At 54.9% G+C, this 23,064-nt stretch overlaps 7 protein-coding genes and 1 non-coding gene across 8 annotated transcripts; 3 read left to right on the top strand and 5 right to left on the bottom strand.

Annotated features, from left to right (window-relative positions):
* The first annotated feature begins 187 nt into the window (after positions 1 to 187).
* Positions 188 to 309, top strand: D7B24_000457. Its single transcript has one exon. It is a non-coding gene; the product is annotated as a tRNA-Ser (tRNA).
* Positions 310 to 903: 594 nt separating this feature from the next.
* Positions 904 to 2,670, bottom strand: D7B24_000456 (uncharacterized protein; the record flags this gene model as incomplete). The annotated part of the gene is made up of 3 exons (XM_028634713.1): positions 904 to 1,586; positions 1,637 to 1,718; positions 1,768 to 2,670. The coding sequence occupies 3 exons, from the start codon at positions 2,668 to 2,670 to the stop codon at positions 904 to 906; spliced, it is 1,668 nt and encodes a 555-aa protein (XP_028492641.1).
* A 2,754-nt stretch (positions 2,671 to 5,424) lies between these two features.
* D7B24_000455 (uncharacterized protein) lies at positions 5,425 to 6,514 on the top strand (the record flags this gene model as incomplete). The annotated part of the gene is made up of 3 exons (XM_028634712.1): positions 5,425 to 5,612; positions 5,677 to 6,175; positions 6,221 to 6,514. The coding sequence occupies 3 exons, from the start codon at positions 5,425 to 5,427 to the stop codon at positions 6,512 to 6,514; spliced, it is 981 nt and encodes a 326-aa protein (XP_028492640.1).
* A 5,849-nt stretch (positions 6,515 to 12,363) lies between these two features.
* On the bottom strand, positions 12,364 to 14,137 carry D7B24_000454 (uncharacterized protein; the record flags this gene model as incomplete). The annotated part of the gene is made up of 7 exons (XM_028634711.1): positions 12,364 to 12,656; positions 13,355 to 13,446; positions 13,494 to 13,753; positions 13,806 to 13,871; positions 13,927 to 13,942; positions 13,996 to 14,036; positions 14,099 to 14,137. The coding sequence occupies 7 exons, from the start codon at positions 14,135 to 14,137 to the stop codon at positions 12,364 to 12,366; spliced, it is 807 nt and encodes a 268-aa protein (XP_028492639.1).
* A 620-nt stretch (positions 14,138 to 14,757) lies between these two features.
* Positions 14,758 to 16,285, top strand: GTF2H4 (General transcription factor IIH subunit 4; the record flags this gene model as incomplete). The annotated part of the gene is made up of 3 exons (XM_028634710.1): positions 14,758 to 14,890; positions 14,941 to 15,028; positions 15,076 to 16,285. The coding sequence occupies 3 exons, from the start codon at positions 14,758 to 14,760 to the stop codon at positions 16,283 to 16,285; spliced, it is 1,431 nt and encodes a 476-aa protein (XP_028492638.1).
* Positions 16,286 to 16,806: 521 nt separating this feature from the next.
* On the bottom strand, positions 16,807 to 18,261 carry D7B24_000452 (uncharacterized protein; the record flags this gene model as incomplete). The annotated part of the gene is made up of 1 exon (XM_028634709.1): positions 16,807 to 18,261. The coding sequence occupies one exon, from the start codon at positions 18,259 to 18,261 to the stop codon at positions 16,807 to 16,809; it is 1,455 nt and encodes a 484-aa protein (XP_028492637.1).
* Positions 18,262 to 19,022: 761 nt separating this feature from the next.
* On the bottom strand, positions 19,023 to 20,063 carry D7B24_000451 (uncharacterized protein; the record flags this gene model as incomplete). The annotated part of the gene is made up of 1 exon (XM_028634708.1): positions 19,023 to 20,063. One exon carries the CDS (start codon positions 20,061 to 20,063, stop codon positions 19,023 to 19,025), a length of 1,041 nt encoding a protein of 346 aa, XP_028492636.1.
* Positions 20,064 to 21,290: 1,227 nt separating this feature from the next.
* Positions 21,291 to 22,683, bottom strand: D7B24_000450 (uncharacterized protein; the record flags this gene model as incomplete). The annotated part of the gene is made up of 4 exons (XM_028634707.1): positions 21,291 to 22,174; positions 22,227 to 22,310; positions 22,378 to 22,484; positions 22,544 to 22,683. The coding sequence occupies 4 exons, from the start codon at positions 22,681 to 22,683 to the stop codon at positions 21,291 to 21,293; spliced, it is 1,215 nt and encodes a 404-aa protein (XP_028492635.1).
* Positions 22,684 to 23,064: the final 381 nt, after the last annotated feature.

The following is a 23,064-nucleotide window of genomic DNA, read 5'->3' as shown; positions in this document are numbered from 1 at the left end:
CCCATTTACCGTCTTCCCCCTTTACTCTATTGTCACCAAAGAGATCCCAAGACACATCCCATCCACAAAACTCCACACATTCCCAAATCCCTCACAGCCCCCACCGCCCCGTTCGCTTCCCCAGCTCAGGCACCCTCCCCTTCCCTTGTCCCACTTAGGCCCCCTCGAACGGACATTACTCTTCATCGGCGAGGTGCCAGAGTGGTTAATGGGTATGACTCGAACCGTTTCCCGGTCCCCTTATTACAAGGGCGCTGGGCACCTTATCATATGGCTTCGGCCGCGCAGGTTCGAATCCTGCCCTCGTCGTGTGCCGTACGTGAGCGCTCCGTGAGCGCCTGACATTTTGTTTTTGCGTCCCTCGTCCCGTTGCCTGTGCAGCCTTTCTGCTCGACTGAGATTCTCCCAAGCAGAGACGTGCATGAGCTGGGAAATTGTCTCCTTCGACGGGCCTGGGGAGCGCGCAACCCAGCCTTGACAAATCTTTGAATACAGTAGCATCACAGAACCGATCTGGACCCAGTACAAGTCATAATTCGTATACACCTCTACAGTACGGTGATTGAGATACCTTCCCCGAACCTAGCGTGCCAGAAAACCCAAGAACAGCGCCGCAACGTAATATCCACATCCAATATTCAACATTTCACGTCCGTACTCTTCCAGACCGAGTCATTTTAGGACGTCCAAGACCGTCTTCTGTAATCCCTTCACAAGACCTCCATTTGTCTTGTCTGGACACCTATGCGGAGGCCGTTTCGAAATCAGGAACATCTCATGTCAGAGTAGCAAGCATGGCTCTCATCAAACCGGGGGACGGCCCTGTCGAAGAGAAAGCATCAGTAACTGTCGTGTCTCGGTCGTCCCCGATTTTCGAGAAGAGAGGAAAAAAGCACGCCGCACCTAGAGGTACTTCTTCGGGATGCTGATGGCCATCCTACCTTTCTTGTCCTTCTCGATCCTCGCCGGCCGGTGCCCGTGCTCGACCTTTTCGACCTTCTCTTCGAACAGCACGAGGGCGCCATCGGGCATGCGCTCGGCGCGCACAATCTCGCGGTCGCGGTCGTGGCGGTGCTCGTGACGCTTCGAGATGCGGGTGTCGCGCATCTCGGCCTCGAGAGCTTTGATCTCGGCACGAATCTCGCGGTGAGAGCGGGACTGTGAGCGATGGCGCGTTGCGAGAGCCATGGGGCCGACCGGAATCTCGGATGACATTTCACGGTGCTCGTGGTAGAGGGGAGCACCCGAATCAGTGTAGGCGGAAGAGTAAACTGAGCGACTGGGCGAGACGTCGCGGATGACGGTGCGATCGTAAACAACTTCCGCTGGGGGCGGCGGTGGAGGCGGCGCCTCGTAGTAGACAGGCGCTGGGGGCGGAGGAGCCGGTGCAACGACGGGCACGGGGGGCGGAGGGACCACGACAGGGGCAGGTGGTGGAACTGGTGTTGTGGCGACTGGTACAGGTGTAGCGACGGGAGCTGGCGCTGGCGGGGGTGGGGGTGCGACGACGACGGGTGCCGGAGGAGGTGGAGGAGGAGCGATGGTGAAAACCTCCTCGCGACGTTCCTCAAGAAGTTCCAGCTCACCTGCTGAAAGTTAGCGTCCATTCGTAGTGTCATAATGACGCTCTGCATACCCTTCTTGAACTCTTCGCTGAGCTTGAGCAGCTCATCGATATTGTCCTGGCCGAGAGCCTTGAGCACAATAACAGTGTTGCCCTGAATGGTCAGCAAAGGAGCAAAATCGCGATCAGCAAGGAGAACCTACCTCTTCAATGAACGGGTATCCCAGCTCAATTAGTGCCCTCTTGGACACCAGTCGGGCGGGAATTCTCGTCTTGCCCTTCTTCGGGTACTCACTGCGGACGGCTGTGCCGCCACTGTCGCTCGACGTGCGGCTGCTGGTGCTGCTCGAGCGTGAACTGCCGCGGTGCGAGTATGTCTTGGTGGTTCTCGACTCGCGGCTGCGGTCGCGACGCCGCCGCGAGGACTTGTCATGGATAATCTCTCGTTCGCGCACACGCTCCGGCATGGTACGGAATTCTTCGTCGCCGTAGTAGCCAGGTTCGGCAACTGAAATGTCATCGTAGGGTGCTGGTCGGGCAGGGCCGAGTTGGCGGGTGCGAGGCAGAGGGATTGGCTGGTAAGGGGGCGCTCGGAACTCCTCACGCTCGCGTTCCCGTCGGAAATCTTCGCGACGAGTCATCTGGCCATACTCTTCACGGGGCTCTCGGTCGAGGAAATGCAGCGGGCGGCGGTCGAAGGTGTCTAGGGATGATTGACGGCGGACCATTGTGGGCCGGCGGGGAGGCGAAGGGCTCGCGTATCGTTCCCTCTCACGGTCAATGTAGACACGGCGCTCCACATCCCGCTCATCGCGGCGCGGGGGAAGACGGTCGTCGTCGCCGTAGTAGCGACGGTCTTGGACAAAATCACGATCGTCATCAAAGCCTCGACCAGGAGGGGGGCGAGCAGGTGGGTAGCGGTCGTATCGCTCGTCAGAATGTTCGCGAGGGCGGCGAGGGGGAGGCACCTGAGAGTAGGCATCGTCACGATCGTCAAATCGAGGAGGCGGTCGGTCTTCGAAGCGGCTAGGGGGAGGTGGCCGGTCATCAAAGCGATCCCGCTCTCGCTCATAGGCGAAGCGATCGCGATCCCAGCGGTTGGCCATGGTTGGAGTTTTCGAATCTGCAGGAACGGGTATCAAAGCGGTGATGGAAACAGATCAACAAAGTCTCCAGGAAGAACTCGGTTCTGATGATCGACAAATTGATGCAACAAAAAAGGAGTTGCTGTCGATGTTGGTCTGCAAACCAGACGGAGGTCAGATGACAGTCGATGTCGAGTACTGGAAAGACGAGATCGCTGCGATATGTGTGTGTGTGTGGTGGCAGCCGAGAGACGTATGACGCAAATGTCGGGGCGGACCAAGTGGGAAGTTGGATCCGATGTTGTGGCGGAAAGTGGAAACGACGCCTGGAACACAGAGAGAATCAGAGCCGTGAGATGTGATTTGACGGCGGCGGCAGAGGGCCAAAGATGGATGGCGACTGGCTGATTTGGGGAGGGTGTGGAATGGCGGTGCCGGGTGATATCACAGGTTGTTGGGTGGTCTGTCGTTGCGACCGTGACCCCTCTCAGGTGACGTTGGCCTGTGATGGAGGGGGCTGTGGTTGGCGCGTTCGCTTCTGGGTTGCTGTGGACGAGATTCTGTCTCTGACGACAAGAGACAGCAGTATTAAAAGGCAAAGGAGGACCTGTCCATACCATGGAAATGGAGGGGGCTGGTCAGATGATCTGTGCAGGTGGGGGAGAGAGATGATTTTGTATTTGCGAGAAGCCCACGGCGAGGGGATGAGATGAGATGGTTCCAGGCCCCAGGATACGATGTCGACAAACCTCTGGATTGACGAGACTTGGCCTCGCTAGTCGACAATGGAGGGGAAACCGGCTTTGATGACGACGATTGAGGTTAGAGGTGGGGGATCTTGGACGCGCAGCAGGGGGGGCATAAGTGTTAGTGCTGCTGTCAATGCTCCAACCCAGACACAGCGGGCTGTTGAGGAAATCCCTAACAGATTGCCCAGCGAGTCATGCCACGGGCGGCGACGTGCGAGCCGGCAGACAAGGTCCTCCCTGCTTGAGTCCATCACGACCCTCATTATACCTTTTCAAATTACAACCCTTCATCCCGGCGGCTGTCGTTCTTTTTCCCCATCTCGTCCATGACAGCCGCCAGGGTCTAGCCTTTTCTGCCTTTCACCACCAACCCAACATGCCCAAAGTCGCCTCTCGGGCAGCAGTGTCTTCTTTGCCCCTGGATGCTCCATCCGGGAGATCGCCCCCATGCCCTGGTACAGTGCTGATTGACTGACCATCTGGTGCGGCGTGTGGGATGTTCTGAGCGGCTCCGACATGTGGTATCGTGGATGTGGCATTTCGGGGGTCTTTTGGAGGGTCGGCATCAGAGCTTGTTGAGCGTACCATGTATGCAGCGCCAGTAGACCAGCGCGCAACATGTCACCAACACAAGTCCCGGGGCCATCCCGTCGCTGGCGCGCAGCCCGTCGCCGGCACCAACCCTGCCCTTTGTCTTGACCGCCTGCAACGATGACGTCGGGCACCGATTCTCTGCCTTGCGCTGCCCCTCCAGGCGCGGCTCGGCCCCTGTCGTGTCTCAGCGGTCAACGCCATACTACCATGTACCACTTGTCCTCGTCGTCCACTCTGTCCAGCCCACCGTAAGGCGGCGGAGGTCCACTTGGGCGACGCACCGACCCGGACATCTTTCCTGCCCAATAGATGCCTTAATGGTTGCTGACCTGGGAACCGAAGGTGAAGCAGGTGGGTATGGGCGGCCGTGGTTCGCAGAGAGCGCCCTTTGTTGCTTACGTGCGCGGTTTATTCCCAATGGCGGCGATGGCCCGGCGTCTGCAGGCACCATTGGAATTGGCATTTGATGTCGTACTTGTCGGACGTTGGGAATGAGATCAGAAGCCAGTGCCGAGCGAGGCAATGCGTCTGACGACTCCGCATTGCACGTGGAAGAATTGATCGACCATCCCTGGCTGCTGCTTGGACGCTGGGTTGCCTGACTGCCCAAACATCGTTCCGAGACGCCGAACGAACGTTCCATTGTTGATTTGGCTCTATTAGTCCTCCGACATGAAGCCTTCGGAGACTGCTGATCATGCGAAGAGTATTGGACGACAGAATGAACGAACAGAGTGATGGCTTGTGGTGGGATTGTCTGTCTTGCCGTCCCCTCAGTGTGTCCGCGGCAGGACGCAGCTTCCATTTGTATCATGGTATTTACCTTGGGTAGGTGTTACCTTACCTAAGGTAGACCAAGTATTGTAGCTCTGCCCATCTAGCTGCCCGATCCAACAGACTGGTCATCCTGGCAGTGGCGGCCTCAGTGATTGCCTCTCGCGCCGTCAATTCCACAAGCTTCGGGGGAAAGAGCTCTCGGGGGATTCTCTAGCTACTGGATCCTTCTGCTGGTACCTTACAGCAAGCAACCAGGCTTTCCTTCGTCTTCCCCACTTGCAACTCCACAGGTTGGCCTGTACCAACAAATCTGGGTCGCAGCCATGGTCGAATCGATGTCGGGACAATATGTAGCGACGAATGTTCAGAATTACAATTATTGACGTGCAGTACCTTTCATCATACGTTGCAGGCCTCGAGTGGTCATTACAGGCCCAGATGCACATACCCGTCTACAGCGTGCTGGGTTGACGCACTCTGGCTCCACGGCGCTCGGAGTCCCGGGCCGCTCTTGGCAGTGCTTCAGAGAGAGCCACGATCAAGGCCCTTGTGTCAACTTCTGAACACGAGCACTCGTCACTCGACCTCGAAATCATCGACACACGTCGCATTGGCGCACTCGCCACCGATGTATCGCTAGCCTCCAATCGATGCCATGGTCTCCGACGGCATTTTCACCGAGGATCCCGCAGAGGAGCAACTCCTCGCCACGACCATCTACCCTATCCTCGCCGTCGTTCTCTCGAGCGCCTACATCTACCTGCTACTCGCCGTACCCCGCGATGAAGACCCGACACGTCGCTTCGTTCCTTGGGCGAAACATGGCGTTCTCGCCTTCGCGCTGTACGTTGCTCCTCTCGATGAACCCCTCAGCCGCCCCTCGCACCAGCTAACCTGGCAATTGCAGCGCCAATGTCTTCCTCGCGATAAGCACCCTGACGCTTTCCCACCTTGCAGCGACGACCCCCGACATCCACGGCCCTGCCACAGCCTCCCTGGCCGAGATCCTCATGCGCCTCCGCGATGTCGGCGAAATGGCCAAAAACCTCGGCACAGCCCTCCTGTCCGTCGCCCTGCTGTTCTGCGCCGGGGCGCTGCTGGCAGCCGTCAACTACGTCTGGCAGGAACCCTTCACGCACGGCAAGGTTTTTGATCTCGTGCGATTCCTGTCCGCCGGGCTTTGTGCATTCGCCGTGCTCCGGTTCGGATTCACACAGGCGGCGAGGGGCAACGGCAATTCGTTCGATGCGGGCACCAAGGCTGGGGGCGCGGACGGAGACGTTGTGCAGACGGCCACGAGGTGGCAGATTGGATATGACCTCATCAGCTCCATGCAGGCCATGGTGCTCTGTAGCACTGGTGTGTTCGCGTGGAGGAGGACGAAGGAATCGGCCGGGCTCGACAGGGTAAGTTGTCTCGTCGTACTTAGGGAGTGAATACTGACTGTCTAGCTTGCCCTGTACTGTCTCGTGGCGTCGTTTCTCGTCCTGATCAGGAGCACGTGGAATATGTTCTTTGCTTTCGCATACGAGGTCGATCCCGTGGCTCCTGGGCCCTTCTCGGCAAATATGGATGTCTTGATAGACGTGGGCTTCCCCTCTGCAGCAGCGCTCGTTCTTGGATTTGTGGCCTCTTTGAAAAAGGGTGGACTCCGATCTAGCGGAGATTGGGGCTATGAAGGTGTTGCTGGCGAGGAGGCGGAGGAGATGAATCGGGTCAGCCCCGATAATAGATCTCCAGCATAGATGCATCCTCCATTGCAGCCGAACTCTTATGTGGATGGTAACGCCAGGACCCAAATCATGAGAATGCACTGTGCAAGACGACAAGAACTCGGAAAGTAGGTTCTATCTGGATGTCAATAATGGGATGTCAATAATGAAAATCTTTTACCAAGACGTCAAGAATACGCATTTGAGGACGCGAGAGAGCCAGGTTTGGGATTGTCAATGGCGCCAAGTGAGTTCAAGATGCTCCATCTCGTTTCATCCCAGGCGCTGACCAGCATCACTGGAGATGTACCTTGTACTAGGCAAGGAAACGTGCCCAAGGTAGGCTACGGTGACTGTGTACCTGTCTGACAGACAAAGACCACAAGGAGCACGGCGCTCACCTCTGGTCCCTCAATCAGATTCTTGTGCGCGTCTCGTTCATTCAGTTTTTGATAGGCCAGTTCCTCCACCTTGCATGGGACACGTGATGCTTCGTTGTTGCCATCACAAGACTCCCGCAGCCCAGAGCCTGATCATCTATCTCTGGGGACTTGACCCAACACTTATGGCATGACGCTGGGCCCTGTTCATTTCGTCGTAATCGAAAACACTCTAGAGCTATGGATAATGAAGATGCAATGAGCATTTCCATATCGCCCCCGACTAGGCTTGAGGCTGGGGTGCGGGCGCCCAGCAACCGAAACAAGATGCCAGGTTGGTCCCACCGCACAACTATTCGCATCAAAAGCTAAGTTCAATGATAGCAGATACAGGGCTATCTGTGGTATATCAGCCCATGAATGAACCACTTCTTGAGTACGTAACCCTGTATTTAGTCTTGCATTAAGGCGTTGTGGGATTCCGCTAATAAGATGCACAGCATCATTCTGATCCATGGACTGCAAGGTCATCCATTTAAGACATGGGCTGGCGAGATCAACTCAGCGGGTCCTTCGGCGGCAAAAGTCGATGCAGGGGAGGGGAGCTCGTCGCAATCAAACAGCCAGGGGGGCAGTCAGTCCGCATCAACGATGAAGCGGTTGTTTCCACGCAAGAAGTCTACTGAGCGACATTCCGCCGTCACTGGTGATGACCAGACGTCCCAAGCTTTCTGGCCCAGCGACTTCCTCTCAAATGACTGTTCAGAAGCCCGCATTTTGGTCTTCGGCTACAAAACATCCATTGCAGACTTGCGTCTTTCAGGAGCTGTGAATCGTAACAGCATCTTTAAACACAGTGAGAGTCTCCTTCATGAGCTGCAGCGCAAGAGGCCGCTAGGCCGGCCAGTGATCTTTGTAAATCACTCTCTCGGCGGAATTCTGCTCAAAGAGGTAATCACCTCGAGAATCCCAATCTTCGAGCCATGAACTGGTTTCTAACCATCTTCCAAGACTTTGGGATTGTGTTCTAGCTCGGGCTACCCCGCGGCCACCGACATTCTCGACAATATAGCGGGTATTGTGTTTATGGGTACGCCGCACCGTGGCAGTCCAGCTGCACATGTCGGCGAGAATTTCCGAAAATTGGCCAGCTTCGTCCTGATGGACACCAATGCCCTGATTCTTGACAGCTTGTCGCTCAAGAATTCTGATTTGGAACGATGCCAGCACGCGTTCTCTGCCCTCTGGCTCAAGCACAGTTTCCGTGTGAAGACTTTCCAGGAGGGGCTGCCCCTTAAAATCCCGATGAGGTTTGGGCAATTTAGGATGTCCAAGGTGACTATTTACGATGATAAATCAGCAAACTGGATCTTGCACTAATCTAAGTGTACACAGGTAGTGCCCGACATATCGTCATGCCTCGGGGACATTCGGGAAAGAGCAGAAGTTCTCGACGGCGATCACAGATCAATCTGTCGGTTCTCGTCCCCGAACGATCCGAACTACCAAAAGTTGGTGGCTGAACTGTTCGAGATCTACGACGCAATCAGGCAAAAGGTTCACGCATGGCAAATGAGGCCCCCAGATCGTTCCGGATCAAGAAGAAAGCTATCCCTAAATATTGAAGAAAAGGGTAAGCTCACCAGGTCATGAAAGTGCCGTCATTTGTCGTCCTACAGCTCGCTTACCGACAAACAGCGATGGTCAATGCCCTTGCATTTCCCAGAATGCATCTTCGACGGCTTAATATTGATGACCCAGTACCAAATACTTGTTTATGGTTCATGAGGAGCCCAGCCTTCAGAGATTGGGCGGAAAACGAGGATATTGAGCATCATCCTCGCTTCATTCGACTTCTTGGCAAGCCCGGCTCGGGAAAGTCAACTCTGATGAAAAGCAGCTTTGAACACGTGCGCGCTCATGAACAAGACGCATGTGTAGTGGCTCACTTCTTCGACCGAGGCGGTGAGGGACATGAAAGGTCTGTCGAAGGGATGTACCGCTCATTGATCTATCAGCTTTGCAACTTGCATCCAGCATGTGTCAAGGCGTTGGAGGGCGATCCTCGCGACGACCCTATACTTTCGGAAACACGTCAGATCGGCGATTTCGATGGTTATGCGAATCATCTCAGGAAGAGCTTGACACGCATATTCACAGACCCAAGGTTCGCCCCAAGGAAGTCATTCATATTTGTCGACGCTCTCGACGAAAGCAGTTCCGTGACTGTATCCGAGTTGTGTGCCTTCTTTATATCGCTCATAGACTCTGCTAAACGCACCGAGGTGCAGCTGGCTGTCTGCGTATCCTTTCGTGATGCGCCCCGCGACTTTCTCGGCGCCCGGATGGAATTCAACAATCTCGAAGACATCAAGCAATACACGATTTTGAAGCTTGAAAACTTGGATATTCCAAAGGAAGTCCTGGCTCAAATTTTTGATTACATTGTTGGAAAAGCCCAGGGAGTTTTCCTTTGGGTTACTCTAGCTGTGGACGCAGCCTTGCGAGATCTTGAAAAAGGCAAGAGCCCGACATACGTTGTCAATCGGATCATGTCTCTTCGACCTGGCTTGAGGAGCGTCTTTACAAGCATTCTAGAAGAAGTCGACGCAGATGATATTGATATCGCCTTACAGGTCTTTCAGTGGACCGTTCTTGCTCAAAGACGTCTCCGACTCTGCGAATGGCATCACATTCTAGCATTTCTTCGCCCAGACCCTCCAAGATCCTTATCACAATGGAGCAGGTCTGAAGACTGCACACAGACAGATTGTCAGCTTATACGGCAAATCAAAAGTCTTTCGCGAGGTTTGATTGAAGTCAGATCAGATGAAAGTGGAACAAACGCAGCAGATGACGTCGCTTCTGCGCTCGCAGGCGCCGGTTCATTCGACAGCACTACAGGAGACAGTCGAGTAGTACAACTTGTCCATGAAAGTGTTGCTGAACTCTTCTTGAGCGGTGGTGCGAACAAGTTCTTTGGAAAGGACATGTACTATGAGTTTTCTGAACAAGGTCACATCGCTATCTTCCGCGCTTGCTTTGATTATATTCGGATATCTGAACTCGACAAATTTGTTGAAGCAAGAGTTAAATGGAGAGCGAAACGATCCGGTCGCGCGAAACGTCCTGCAAGTATCATCAGCTTTGGATCCTCGGCGTCATCCTATTCGCAAAAGTCTTGTCCCGCGGTTCACGCCGCTGAAGTATCAGAAGAACACAAGACATTCAGACCTATACTGGATCCTCATAGTCGCGCGATCTTTGACGATGATAGCCCGTTAGAACAGTCAGACTTGCCAAAAGCAAAGTCAGGAAGAGTCCCCCTGGAATTGGTCGATAGCCACCAACGAAGTGGCCATGATCCCTTTGGAGCGAAACAGGCATGGGAAATGATTAAAGCCCAATGGTTCAAAGATGTTGACGGAAGCAAAGGTTCGGAAGTTGATTCTTTGGAGTCTCAAGTCTTGGAAGCATATCCTGCACTAGCATCGTACGTTTTGAACCATGCACATTCGCACGCTCAGCTAGCACGCAGATGTCAAAGTGACTTGAGAGAGTTAGACGAGATGTTAAACTCATGTATAACGGATGGTACGTTTTATCGTTGGGAGGCTCTGGCAAACAACGATGATCTGGTACGAACTGTTTTTTCTGAAACTAGCTAATAAGCAGGATCCGAAGCGAGATGAAGGAACCTACTGAGCTCGTCTCAGGGGGTTATGACTGCTGCAGCGTATATGCAAGGGGTATAGAGACCCTTTCAACCTACTGAGTACTAGACTTCAAGCCTTTTCTTACCACTTCTTTAAACATTTACTGTAGATATGGCCTATTGAAGACCTCTTTAATCTATTTGGTTGTCAGTGATTGCTTTGGGCCAGAGTGAAGAGGTCTTCCACGCGTGATCCGTAGCGCTTTAGAGTATAGGTAGGGGGACGGAATACGTCTGAAGTCTTGCCCTCCGCGATCCATATATATACGCTTTCGCAGCCCTCAGTCTCTGGCTAGCTATTAGGGGACCCTGCGGGGTCCCTACGGAGTCGCTGAGTAGGGGGTCGGTTACAGGCTAAAGGCTAGGGAAACGTATATGTAGGCTGCGGAGGGCTAGAATTCAGATATATTCTGACCCCCTGCCTATCCTTTATCTACTACGGACCACGTGTGGAAGACCTCTTCACTCTACTCAAAATAACGCTCTGACACTAGCCCCCCTATGCTGTAGTTTCACAGGGTTCTCCTGACAAGATGCTTCACAGGACTTGATTTGAGAAAACGGCAAGGGTTGTGTTCCCAATTTTGCTGATGCCCTGTATTAAATCTATGCCGTCATCTCCAGTCTATTCGTGGACGCCTCCAAGGGTTTCACCGTTGTCGCCTCATTCTTATGCGACTTTGCTAGTCGAGCCAAATCCACCAGAGTCTCAGCCCATTTTCTGGTAGAAAGTGATTATGGAAGGGTATTAGAGATGAAACTGCAGGGGATGATTTTGACTTGAACTGGTGGTTCGCAAGTCTGTTCTCAGTAGATGCGCATACGTGATCTACGGACCGATCATGAATCATCGCGATCCGAGTAGAGACGCAGAAGAAAGGAGTGAGACATGCCGAACCCAAACTTCCTTGGCTCCTGCTAACATTTTGAACAGCCAGCCACCATGTCTTGCGACGAAACAACGGCCAAGAAACTCTAACGCTGGATTTTGTAGGTGTAAGCCACTTACTTGACGCAATGACTACTGCGTGCAGCTTTGGCACGAAAAAGGCATACGCATATTCATTGGCGCCGAGACGCTATGCTCCGGAAGTGGACTCGGTCACCTGAAGCTCCAAGCTCCAAGCTCTCAGCGGGCTTCGCCTGGCGTCAACGAGTGTCATGGCCGACCAACGATGAGGTCAGAGCTTGGCCAACGTCAGCTCGGCGTTGGCAGTCATACACCCACGACAAGCGGGCCATCATCAATGAATACGCAGAACAGGAAAAATGTACTATTAGCGAACACACAAGCTATTTACTTTCTTGAAGGGAAGTATGTGTTTCGTACTAATAAGGAGCAGCAAGCCCCAGCATGTGACGACCTGTGCAGCATACAGGTAGACCAGACATCGGTCAATCGTACACGCCAGGTACCAGACGATGGCACTTACACGCATCGCCTCCATCATTGCTACAGCATTGACTGGCTTAACCATCATTCCAGCCCTCGTGTTTACTTTGTTATCGTTCCGTCTGAAAATTTTCAAAAGAGACCCAACGAAGCCATGGGTATTTTTTCTACGAGCGGCTCTTGTCGCGTATTCACTGTACGGCCGACTAATCGAAACCACGGGCTCTTGTGCTGACCTTCTCGCAGGTGGACAATCCTATACACCGCAGCTCGCGGCTACGAGATTGAGCATCTCGACAACAGGGACCCCGACACAGATTGGCGACGGAACATATATCTTACAGCACCTATCCTCGCGCAGATATCGACATGGATGCTCCTGATCGCCCAGTCATTACTCATTTGCGCTATTTGGGAACTCCTCTTCGCCATCCAGATCCCTCAGGCGGGCGGCCACACTAGCCGTCCCCGTTTCGCAAGGCTCGCCGTGCATTGCTTTACCGCGCTCCTCATTATTTTGGCTATCGCGCAGTTTGGGCTTGCTGTCGACGCCGACAGGTCCGTATATGATGACGCAACTTCGAGCCCGTTTGTCGTTCCGACTCAGGGACAGGGCGGCAGCAACCGCATCGCAGCTAACCGCATGCTGGTTGCAATCGCCGCGCTGCTTCTCGTCGGTACCGTGGGCTTGGTGATAGTCAGCGCGTTTGCATGCGCTCGTCGTGGCAGAGGGAAGTACCTCCGAAGAGTCAGTTTCCTCGTCTCCCTAATTTCATGCGGCAGCAGTCGCTGACGCCTGACGCAGTCCCCCGTATTCGCCTTGATTGGCGGTATTCTGTTGTCGATCGTTCTCTCCTGGGACATTGCTAGAGCTGCACTCTGGGTGCTGCTAGACAAGGACATGACTTCTCGGTCGTTCCCTGTCTGGGAGCCCATTTTGACAGCTGTCATTCGATGGATTATGCTTGGTATACTCATCATGCTATGTAATCTGGCGAAAGAGAGAGACAGCGAGTCTTGGGCAGTAAGGAAGGGTCCCAAGGGAGAGATGATCGTGGCACCAGCACTGCCAGAGTGTGCACGAGCCGAGAGTTGGGCGGGAAGCTCTGAGTCCGGCAGAGGATCTATGTAATGGTGCAAGACGAAAGACTTAACGACTTGACGATGATGTTCGGAACGAATCCAGGCATAACATGCATAACGGCACACTGGGCGTATTTTGAGGCGTTCGGGATTCACAACTGAGTAGGGATCGCAGAGATATGATAGTAATACCGAGTTCTATATCTATGTCGGGTATTTGTCTCTGTTGCAGCCATTTCTTTACGACCTCCCCCAGACGCCAGATGACTCCCTCCCAGAAGTGATCGTCTTCTTCAGCGTACCGACCTCGTCATTCTTTACTTGGTCCTCCTCAGGTGCCACAAACTCGGCTGGGGCAACATAATCTTCATTTTCCCATGTCTTGGACACGTACCTATACTGGTCAATAGATAACTTTGATGCCTCCGGGCTCGCACTTACTTGGTGTGGCTACCCCTCGCAGCTAGCTCGCCCTTCTTGTTGAAGAACTTCACGGTCGTATACGCCAGAGTGCGGCCCATTTTGTCACAGACAGCTTGCCCAGTCATGCGATCGCCAACGACACCGCCAGGGGCGATGTATGTGACGTTCAAATCCGTTGAGACACCAGTTGCGAAACGACCGGTGCTTGCCACGGCAAGCGAGCCTCCCAGGTCGACAAGAGATGCAAGGGTCCCACCATGTATGGTTTTGAGGCGGTTCTATGCTGTGAGCACGGGCGAAGAATCGAGAAAACCCCCGGGTGTTCCTTACAGTGTGTTGCTTCTGAATGTCGAGCTCGAAGTCGACGGTTCCATTAGTCGCATTGGTGACTCGAAACTAGGCAGCTGTTAATCAATGACAACGATCTTACTCAGTGTGAGGAGTTACGGACGTGTTCACCAAGCAATCTGGGACGATCAGTATTTGAAATATCAAGCAACTTTTGGAGAGGGTCATATACCTCGGCTCAAGGCCTGAGTCCTTGGTGAAAGAGTTCATAACCTGCGCTCTTGTCAGGAACATCGTCAATTAGACAGACATAAGCTAGCATCTGTCGGACATACGGATCGCACGAAGCGCAGAGGCGTCAGACGTGGCGGCATGGCGCGTCGTGATATGTTGCATGAAACCCTAAGCAGGAGAAGAGAGCAATTGATCTTCTTAAAAACGCAGAGATGATGTGCAATGTCAGCAAAATGCTCTGCTCCTACTCCTTACTCCAGATGAACTTCGTGAGGGCGACGTCAGAGCCCCGACAAGGGCCGCGATAAGCTGGATAACGGTCGGCATGTCTGACCTCGGCACTTCGCGTCACGTGAGCACATCCATGCCTCATTAGGCTGCAGCAGAATAACCAATAAGAACGCATCCATCGATAAGGCAGGGTCTCTCGATAAGCGTCGTGAGCTCAAGCTTCGATGATGATTTCCAGACCACCATGACAAGTCTTGTAGGACGGACTTACTGTCCAACAATCCAAGCGCAGCTGTCCACGGCAAGTGCGCCGGCCAAGCTATCATAACGAAGAACCCAGGCATTGCAATATCACCTTATGATTGCTCGACTTTCTACACCACAGCAAACCTAGTTTCCCCCACGATCGAGACGAGGAACGCGAATTCCACGTGCATGAGCACACCGCGAGGTGCCATCGAATACAACATCAATCGCTTAGCGGGAATAGACACAGTATAGACCGCCCTTCGCGCGGATCCTGGCAATCATGTCGGCCGGCTTGACGAAGTCGCTCCAGCTGGCCGACTACCTGGAGAAGCTGCCCGGTACAACGTTTAGAAAGCTGTACCTGAACCCCTCCACGGCATTATGCATCTCAAGACGCATGTTGTCACCACTGGGTAGGACATGAAGGCCTCTGACCACCGACTATGTGCTGACGTTCTCTCAGCCAAGACATTTGTGACAATGCTCCTATATCTTCCCGGACCGATACCAATAGCAGATCTCGAGGCGCGCGTGAAGCCCGAGTACAAGAGGTACGCGCACCGTCGAGGATTGTTTGTTGCACCGCTGACCCAAGCAGAGCCAAAGATCATGCTCTCGCACAACTCCGAAGTCTACACATGTTACAAATGTCTGTTCCAACACAAGGCGCTCCGCAAATGATACAGCTCACGGCCAACTTTTCGAAGTCCTATCGCGAGGCCCTCGAAGGCAACGGAGCACCAGGCTCCTTCGGCGTGATCTCTCCGCACCCGCGCTCACCCGAAATCACGATTGAGTCGATCGAGAAACACGCACGCCAGAAATGGGACGCCATTTTACACTACATTGTCAACAGCGTGACGCCCGGCTTCGTCGACAGCGGCGGTCCTAAGAACTCCGTCAAGGAGCTTCTCCTCGCGGGCCAGCTCGTCAAGCGCCAAGGCGGCAGCACCACAATCACGCAGGCTGGCTTCACATTTTTGCTGCAAGAAGAAAACGCGCAGGTCTGGACGCTGCTGTTGTTGTGGCTCGACGCGACCGACCAGCAAACGGCCAAGCATACGGATATGCTCTCTTTCCTGTTCCAGCTCTCGATCCTTGAGCTCGACGAGGTCTACGACACCGAAGCCCTCAGCAAAGAGCGCCAAGACATGCTTCCGAGCCTCATGGACTTTGGCCTAGTCTACATACCCTCCCACAAACCCTTCCAGTACTTTGTCACGCCCCAAGCACGCGCCCTCACCAACGTATCGACGGCGACGCGCACCCTGACCGATGGTATGAACGCCCTGTCTCAATCCCAGGGCGGACCAGGCGACCAGACGAACGGCATCATCGTCGAGACCAACTACCGAGTCTACGCGTACACAACGTCGCAGCTGCAGATCGCCGTCCTCTCCCTCTTCTGCCACCTCTCCGTCAAGTTCCCAGGCATGGTTTCCGGTCGTCTGACTCGCCAGTCCGTCCGCCAGGCCATCGACTTTGGCATCACAGCCGACCAGATCATCTCCTACCTCGCCGCCCACGCCCACGAGCAGATGCACAGGCAGGCCGCCGCCGACGGCAAGCCCGTCCTCCCGCCCACCGTCGTCGACCAGATCCGCCTCTGGCAACTCGAGAACGAGCGCATGAAGACGACGTCTGGCTTCCTCTTCCGCGACTTTGACGACGATGCCGAGTACAGGGATATCGCGCGGTTCGCCGACGAGATTGGCGTGCTGGCGTGGCGGAACGATCGGAAGCGCATGTTCTTCGCGAGCAAGCATGAGCAGATCCGCGATTATCTCAAGCTGCGGAAGAAGGCGTAGAACACCGACCAGCTGGACAGGATGGATCAGATGAAGGGGGTCGTCCCAGGCGCGGACGAGGTCGAGCGGCGGCGATGGATGGGAGAATAACCCGACGCTTGAAGTTGCGTTGTCTTGTTTATGTGTGGTAGACGAATGTCAGGAAAGACAAGGGAATACAGCGGGGGTTCACGAGGCGGAGTTGGGATTCGCATGGCCTGCGGGCCGGAAGGCGTTTTGGCACGATACATGGCGACGAGATACCTTTGAACGAACTCTTCATTAGCTGGGCGTCATTTCTTGCGTTGTTCCTTTGGTGCTACTGATACAGTTGTCTATCCATCCGTTCTCCTAGGCCAAGGTTCCACATCCAGTGGCTACTCGCTCCCGATCCGACTGAACATGAGCAGCGATGTCCTCCAAGCCAAAGCAACAATCCCGACCATTACCAACCACATCCAAACACAAGTACAGTACGTCGACAATCCCTTCGTCCACAATGCTTAGCTTTTGAAAGCCCATATTCGTTACCTCTCATCCTGTCAGACATTGTTCGGTTTCTTGCTGACAACGGACCTCTTCAAGTCGCTGCTGAGTGCCTTTCCATCCGTGTGCTCGCTGACGCTCTTGCGGGCCAGGAAACGAGCGACGACGCCGTCACTACGAGGAGGAGCAGAGCCATCCATTGTCTCGCCCGGAGGAAGCAGTTTGACGCATTTGATCTTGCGCGCGTACGACAGCTGCCAGGCTCGCAGGCTCTCACGGGCCTCGGGCGTGGTGCAGAGCTCCTCAAGGCGGCGGAACACGGAGATGGCGATGGGTTCGTCGTCGACGTAGGTGCGGCCTGTGGCGACAGAGTGGATGCTGCTCTGCTGGTAGTTGGTCAGGGTCGTCAGTCCAACGGTGGTGTTGCTCTGCGTAAGACCAGAGCGCGGGGTGATGCGGTTCGGCGTCTGGGCAAGAAGGGTTCGCATCGGGGCTTCGGTCAGGTTGGCGTCGGACTTGTATCTGTCATGGAGGGCAAGGTATCTCCCCGACCAGTACGCCGAGGGCTGGGCCGATGTGACATCGTTGGGCTGAGAAGCTCTGGGGGGTTCCTCGGGGAGGACAGGGAAAGGGGTCATGGTGGATACCGTGGGCGAGGCAGTTCTGACGGAAGGCACGCTGGCCTTGGAAGAGGAGCTGGCTTTGCGGTCCGAGACGAGCGATGTTCGTGAGAGAGAGGCAGTCAGGTTAGTCAGTGCCGCGAGAGTTCTCGACTTGGTGAGACGAGGCTTGGGGGGAGGAGCGTGCGGGTAGGCGATGGACTTGATCTCGATGTCCGAGGTAGCCGTCTTGGCTGTGGTCTCGAATGAAGGCTTTTGAGTCTGGAAATTGGCCTTGGTGCTAAGACTGAAAGTTGAGTTGCTCTTCTTTCCGGTGAACAAGCTCAGTCTGCCCTTGGAATGCTTCACAGCTGGCAGTTCGGGCAATGGTTTCATGCTGCCCAGGCTGGCACGTTCTGCCTCGCCGACCTTGAGCGTGGGTTGGAACTTGGTTGCCGATGCATTCGAACCAATAGTCGTTCGTGACATGGCGAGGGTGCCACGAGTTGTCATCTTGTTCTCGCTGGCAGTAACAGGGTTTCCAACAGGCGGCCGGCCACCCCTGTAGCTTGCAGAAAGCCGTCTTGCCATAGGTGCCGAGGAGCTGGTCGGAATGCCAAGCCGAGTCTTACCGACACCGTCTTCCATGATCCAGCCATTTTTGTTGCTTCGGGCGTCGGCCATATCAAGATGCTCTTTTCTCTGTTCACCTACAGTTGGGTTGTTGGGGTTAGAGCCGGCGCAGGAGTCGATCGAGGGGACGATGGAGAACCCCTCGCCCCGCTGGAGATCTTGGCCGTTACTGCGATGAATTGGTCCAACTGGTGCCGATATGAGGCTACGAAGAGATGGGCGCGCTGCGGCGCCCTCTCGGGTGGGCAGACGGGACTTCTTGTGGTCAAAACGGCCCATCTTGAGGTGTGAGGAGAGCGTGGAGGATAGGAATAATGAATGCAACAATAAAAGCAGTTGAGAAAGGATCAAGAAGCCCTAGGCTTGTTACCGGTTGATTGTGATAATGAAGGGGAAAGCTTGTGTTTTGTTCTGGAAGGCAGCGTTGAGAGTCGGGAAGAGGTATTCTACTTGGCCTCTTGGGTTCAGGAGGAATTCACAGATTCAGAAAGCCCAGAAGATAGGAAGGGAAGGTAGTTACCGACGTTTATGTTGACGTTTGCATTGCGTTGACGTGATGGCCACGGTCACGACTGCCCTCACGATCTATAGCTGTCGGCATGGCGATGGTCGGTAGGCCACCAGTCACTGCCTGGCTCACACATCTATGGAGCCCTGCAGTGCTGTGAGAACATCATTGTTGGCTCTTTGTGAAGATCCATGCCTTTGGCAAGTGTTACTCATCGCTGTTCGTCTCGTTACTACTGGCCCCTGACATGGAACACCGCGCGTTGAAGATTGTACTGCCAGGGGCCTTTTTCAACTGAGCATAACCTTCATTAAACAAGCTCCTATAGCTCACATGCAGTTCACGACCTCCTTGGTGCTGATCCCTTTGATAATGGCATTCTCATCATGTTTCTGGCATATCCAGCACTCATACTCCTTTGAATGCTCCTCTGTTTTGTCTAGTTCTACTTTCTTGTCCGTTATGCGGATGATGCGGCCGGTCTAGAGGGTTTCCAGAGCACAAAGATGGTCATATGATGGCGTATGCACACTCAGTCATCCCACCCCTCAATCTTGTACTTGAAGACGACGTCGCCCTCTCCTTTGGGAATCGGGTTTCCATTCGAATCCCAGAGGGCACGCTCCTTGAAAACAACATTTCCATCCCAGTCAACCAGAATGACGGACTGTCTCTGCGTCCCGTACATGCCAGTGTCGAATCCGATGCCGTTCTCACCGGGCGTCGCATCGGGTCGCTGCAGCTGTTCAGCCGCCATTTTGTCGTCGGTATCCCACTCGCCCTTGCCTCTCTTCGTGGCCTCGACCATGGCCTGCTGGTGATGCTCATCGCCGATCGACGGGATGAAGATGCTGTGCTTCAGCTGCGGGATGTATTCGGCGAACCCCTGTCCCGGCTTAGGCGCCGGCAGCGTATCGGTGCCCAGCACGCCAAACAGCTTCTCCACCAGCGCCTCCTCGTCGAGGTCCTGGGCCACCGCCTGCTCCACGGCCTCCTTGACGAGCCTCTTGCCGTCCTCGACCTTGGGCCACGCCTCGGGATCGTGGTAGGACGTGTTGCTGAGGCCGTAGACCTCGCCCCTCGCCTCGCCGATCCACGGCACGTCATGCACGTGGCCGCACCGGTTCGAGACGATGGCGATGCCCTCGAGGGCGCGCGCCTCGCCCCGCTTCCGCCGCAGCTTGCCGGCGACCATGCTGAAGCCGCCGACGCCGCGCACGCCGCCGTCGGCGACGAGCTTCTGCACCGTCTCGGCCGTCGGCTCGTGCGGGTCGGCGCCCAGCCAGGCCGTCACCATGCCGCCGCGGGACCGCTGCGCGTGGATCGGGTGGGCGGCGTCCGGGGGCCCGTCTTCGCGGTAGTTGGTCAGCACGGCGAGGGCGCCGGTCGAGGTGAGGCCGAGCCAGGTGCCCTTCTCGGCGCGCTGGAGGTCGCGCGGCGAGAGCACGGTGGGCCCCGCGGGGTGGGACCACCAGTGCGGGCGGGAGGTGGGGCGCAGGATGAACTCGTCGCGGTTGTCGATGACGATGAGGGCGTAGGAGGGGTGAGCTGTCGTGAGGAGTACGATGCACATGGTGGACGTCCTGTGATGCGTATGGGTGTGGGGATGGGGAGATGCGCCGCGTGTTCGCTGGATTTGGTCGAGATGCTTTGAAGAGGTAGGCCTGCGTAGGTAGGCCGAAGCGGGGTAAGATGTCCGGCGGTTCAAGTGTGATGGTGACGATGGGGTGTAGCAATGCCTGGTGACGATGTTGCCTTTGGTTGACGTTCTAGGACCAAGGGTGCTTTATAGGCGGGGGTCATGGGTTTGCGTGACGAGAGACCAGTCAGTCCACTTGGTGTAACAGAGTGTAGATGGACTCCTCTTCCCTGATGTTCAGGAACGAGATGATCTGATGTTTCGACCCGGGGCCCAGGCCGTCATTGGATCGGGCTTGGGTTCGTCGGGCGGTGCTTGGCAGTGCTTGGACTGGAGTTCCCCGACTCGGGCATCGCACCTCGGCTGGGGGAGGGGCATCGAGTGAGACAGAGTTCAGGTGCTGACAGGCGGCAGCAGGTGATGAGGGTCACCAGTGGCTCATGTGAGGTGGCGCCACCAGCCTTCCTTTGCCTCTTGATGCTTCGTGCGTTGAAGTTGGTTTGCCTCGTGAGGTAGACCATGCGAAGTCTTGAGAGGAGGATGTCAATTTTCAGAAAATATCTAGTTCAATTTGATTCCTCTTATTCTTTTTTTTTTTTTTTTTTTTTTGCCAGTTTGTACGGGGAGGGATGGCCACTGTCAAAATGCATGCTGCGTTGAGGTGCAGAAAAGCATGTATGTTTGAACCGTGTTTCGCCCACCCTGCCTGATATCATGATACAGAAACTCTTGAAATGAAGTCTAATAATTCGGCGTCTCTCATCATCGATAGATCGAACACACATGGTATACCAGGATACTTGCTCCATGAACAACATTCACTGCCAGGACGTTTACCCGATGTAAAGGGAACACTCAGCAGTAACCTGAACTTGGAACATGGCCACGAGGTGACGCTGATTTAAAAAATGTTGCGCGTTCTTGCGCAATAGAATTATATAGCAGAATCTAAAGGAACTACTTGAAATGAAAAGAACAAATTATTAACATTACAGCAAACCTCTGACCATTACTCGTTTGTCTTCGTCGTAGCGACGCTGAGAAGAGTGGCATGCCCCTCTTACCCCCTCCCCATGCATTCGTCCTTGTCTCCAGGCACGAATGATGTCTGGCTCGGTGCTTCAGGCTTGTTGTAGAAGCCCTGCTTGGGAAACCCCCGGATCAGATCGTGAAGCCGAGCTTCTTGATAAAGTCGCGAACGTGGCCGGTCCAGTCCTCCTCGTACAGAGCCTCAGCCTTGGGGAACTTGGGTTCTTTCAGCTCGAAGAGCCTCCCGACGTCAAATGTCCCGCGGTCGAGCAGCGGCGCGTCCTTGACAACCTTCTCTTCCGTCAAGACGTCAAACTCAAACGAAGCCAAGAGGGGCTCGCTCTCGTCGATGGCGAGGTCAAAGGTGCCGCGCTTGCCCGGCTTGCCTCCGTTGTCGAACGGGCCGCCGACGGACGTCAACCTGAACGTCACCGTCGACTCCCAGACGTACACCTTTTGGTAGAGATAGGCGGCGGCACCCTTGGGCACGAAAAACGTCTCGTTGCGCTTCGTCGTGACCGTCTCGCGCTTCTGCGAGAAGAACTCGTGCGAGAGCTTGGCGTCGACGCTGAACTGGGCGGCGAGGCCGTTGTAGCCAAAGCTCACGGCCAGTTCCGCCTTGGTGTTGGAGCCGGACGATGTCTCGAAGCCCTTGGTGATCTCGACGCTGTCGGTGAAGTCGGCGGCGCCCTTTTGGTTGTCGTAGCTGCGCAGGAATTTCCAGTTGTAGCCCTTGAGGCGCAGCTCGTTGACCTGGAAGATCGTCTCCTTGCTGCCGTCACCGTGGGTCTTGACGTTGCGATTGGATGCCGTCTTGATCAGGTTCGCCGTCTTGCTGGCAGGGACGTAGCGGAGAAAGTCGCTTCCGAATTTGTCGGCTTGGCGACGGAGGCGTGTCGGGATGCCGTCCGTGTCTTCCGATCCGTCGACTGGCTCGTCGAGGTCGATGGGAGGGCCTTCCACATCTTCCTCTAGTCCCGCCTGTCCAAGGACTTCGCACGAATCGTCGATCCATTCTGTCTCATGTCAGCTTCTCGACTGGGCAAACGCTTCCAATCTTCGACGTACCAGGCTTCGACTCTGTGCAGATGAGGGCACCACCTTGCACCATCTCGCCGTTGAGATCCCGTCCCTGCCGGTCAGGACTTTCACCTGTTGTGTGTTAGTCTCTACACGTTCTCATCCTCCCATGTCACGAGTTGCTCGGAGTTCCTCTTACACCACTGCCGGAGAGACTGCGTGCCATCGGTAGGCGCGCCGCCATCGCCTCCGAACTTGCAGACGTCAGAACTGCCGAGATCGCAGTTGGTCGTGTTCCATGGCGTGCTTCAATCACGGTCAGGTATGCTCCCAAGACTTTTCTATTCGTGTCAACGAGGACGTACCCGAGGTCGGCACACACAGTCTCGATGCCAAGGTAGTGGAAACCTGGGCCGCCTTCACAGTAGCAGTACGAAGTCGCATTGATGCCCTGTGCTGCGCAGAGAGCTGCCAGGAAAGAGAAGAAGGTTCGGCGAGTTGCCATTGTAACGAATGTGAAGTTTTGTAGTGCTGAAGAAGCTGTGGTGCTGAGAAGCCTGTGAGAGTGGATTTTGAGTGTCTGCTAAAACCAGCCCAATACTGTCCAGCGACTCTGGACTTTATAGATCACGGAGGCCATGAACTCGAAAGACATCAACGTCCTCCTGCCATGTTGCTCCAGTGCGCGCCTTGCATCGGACAGGGCATGCTGTCAACCATGCGTAATGAGGATGGTCGCCGTGTCTAAGTTGCGCACGCCACGACGGCGATCTTTGGTCGCTCGAATGACAACATATCGCATGCCGTTTCAATATGTCCAGCCATGCCAGGCACAGAACAAAAAAGGAATGTCTGAACTGAGTCGAAGATCTGCCAACAATACGGG

This window comes from Verticillium nonalfalfae, assembly GCF_003724135.2.
Source record: "Verticillium nonalfalfae strain VnAa140/NRRL 66861 chromosome Unknown scaffold_103, whole genome shotgun sequence".
NCBI classification, from domain to species: Eukaryota; Fungi; Ascomycota; class Sordariomycetes; order Glomerellales; family Plectosphaerellaceae; genus Verticillium; species Verticillium nonalfalfae.
The sequence above is the reverse complement of the archived record's forward strand: the minus strand, read 5'-3'. Positions and strand labels throughout refer to the sequence as shown.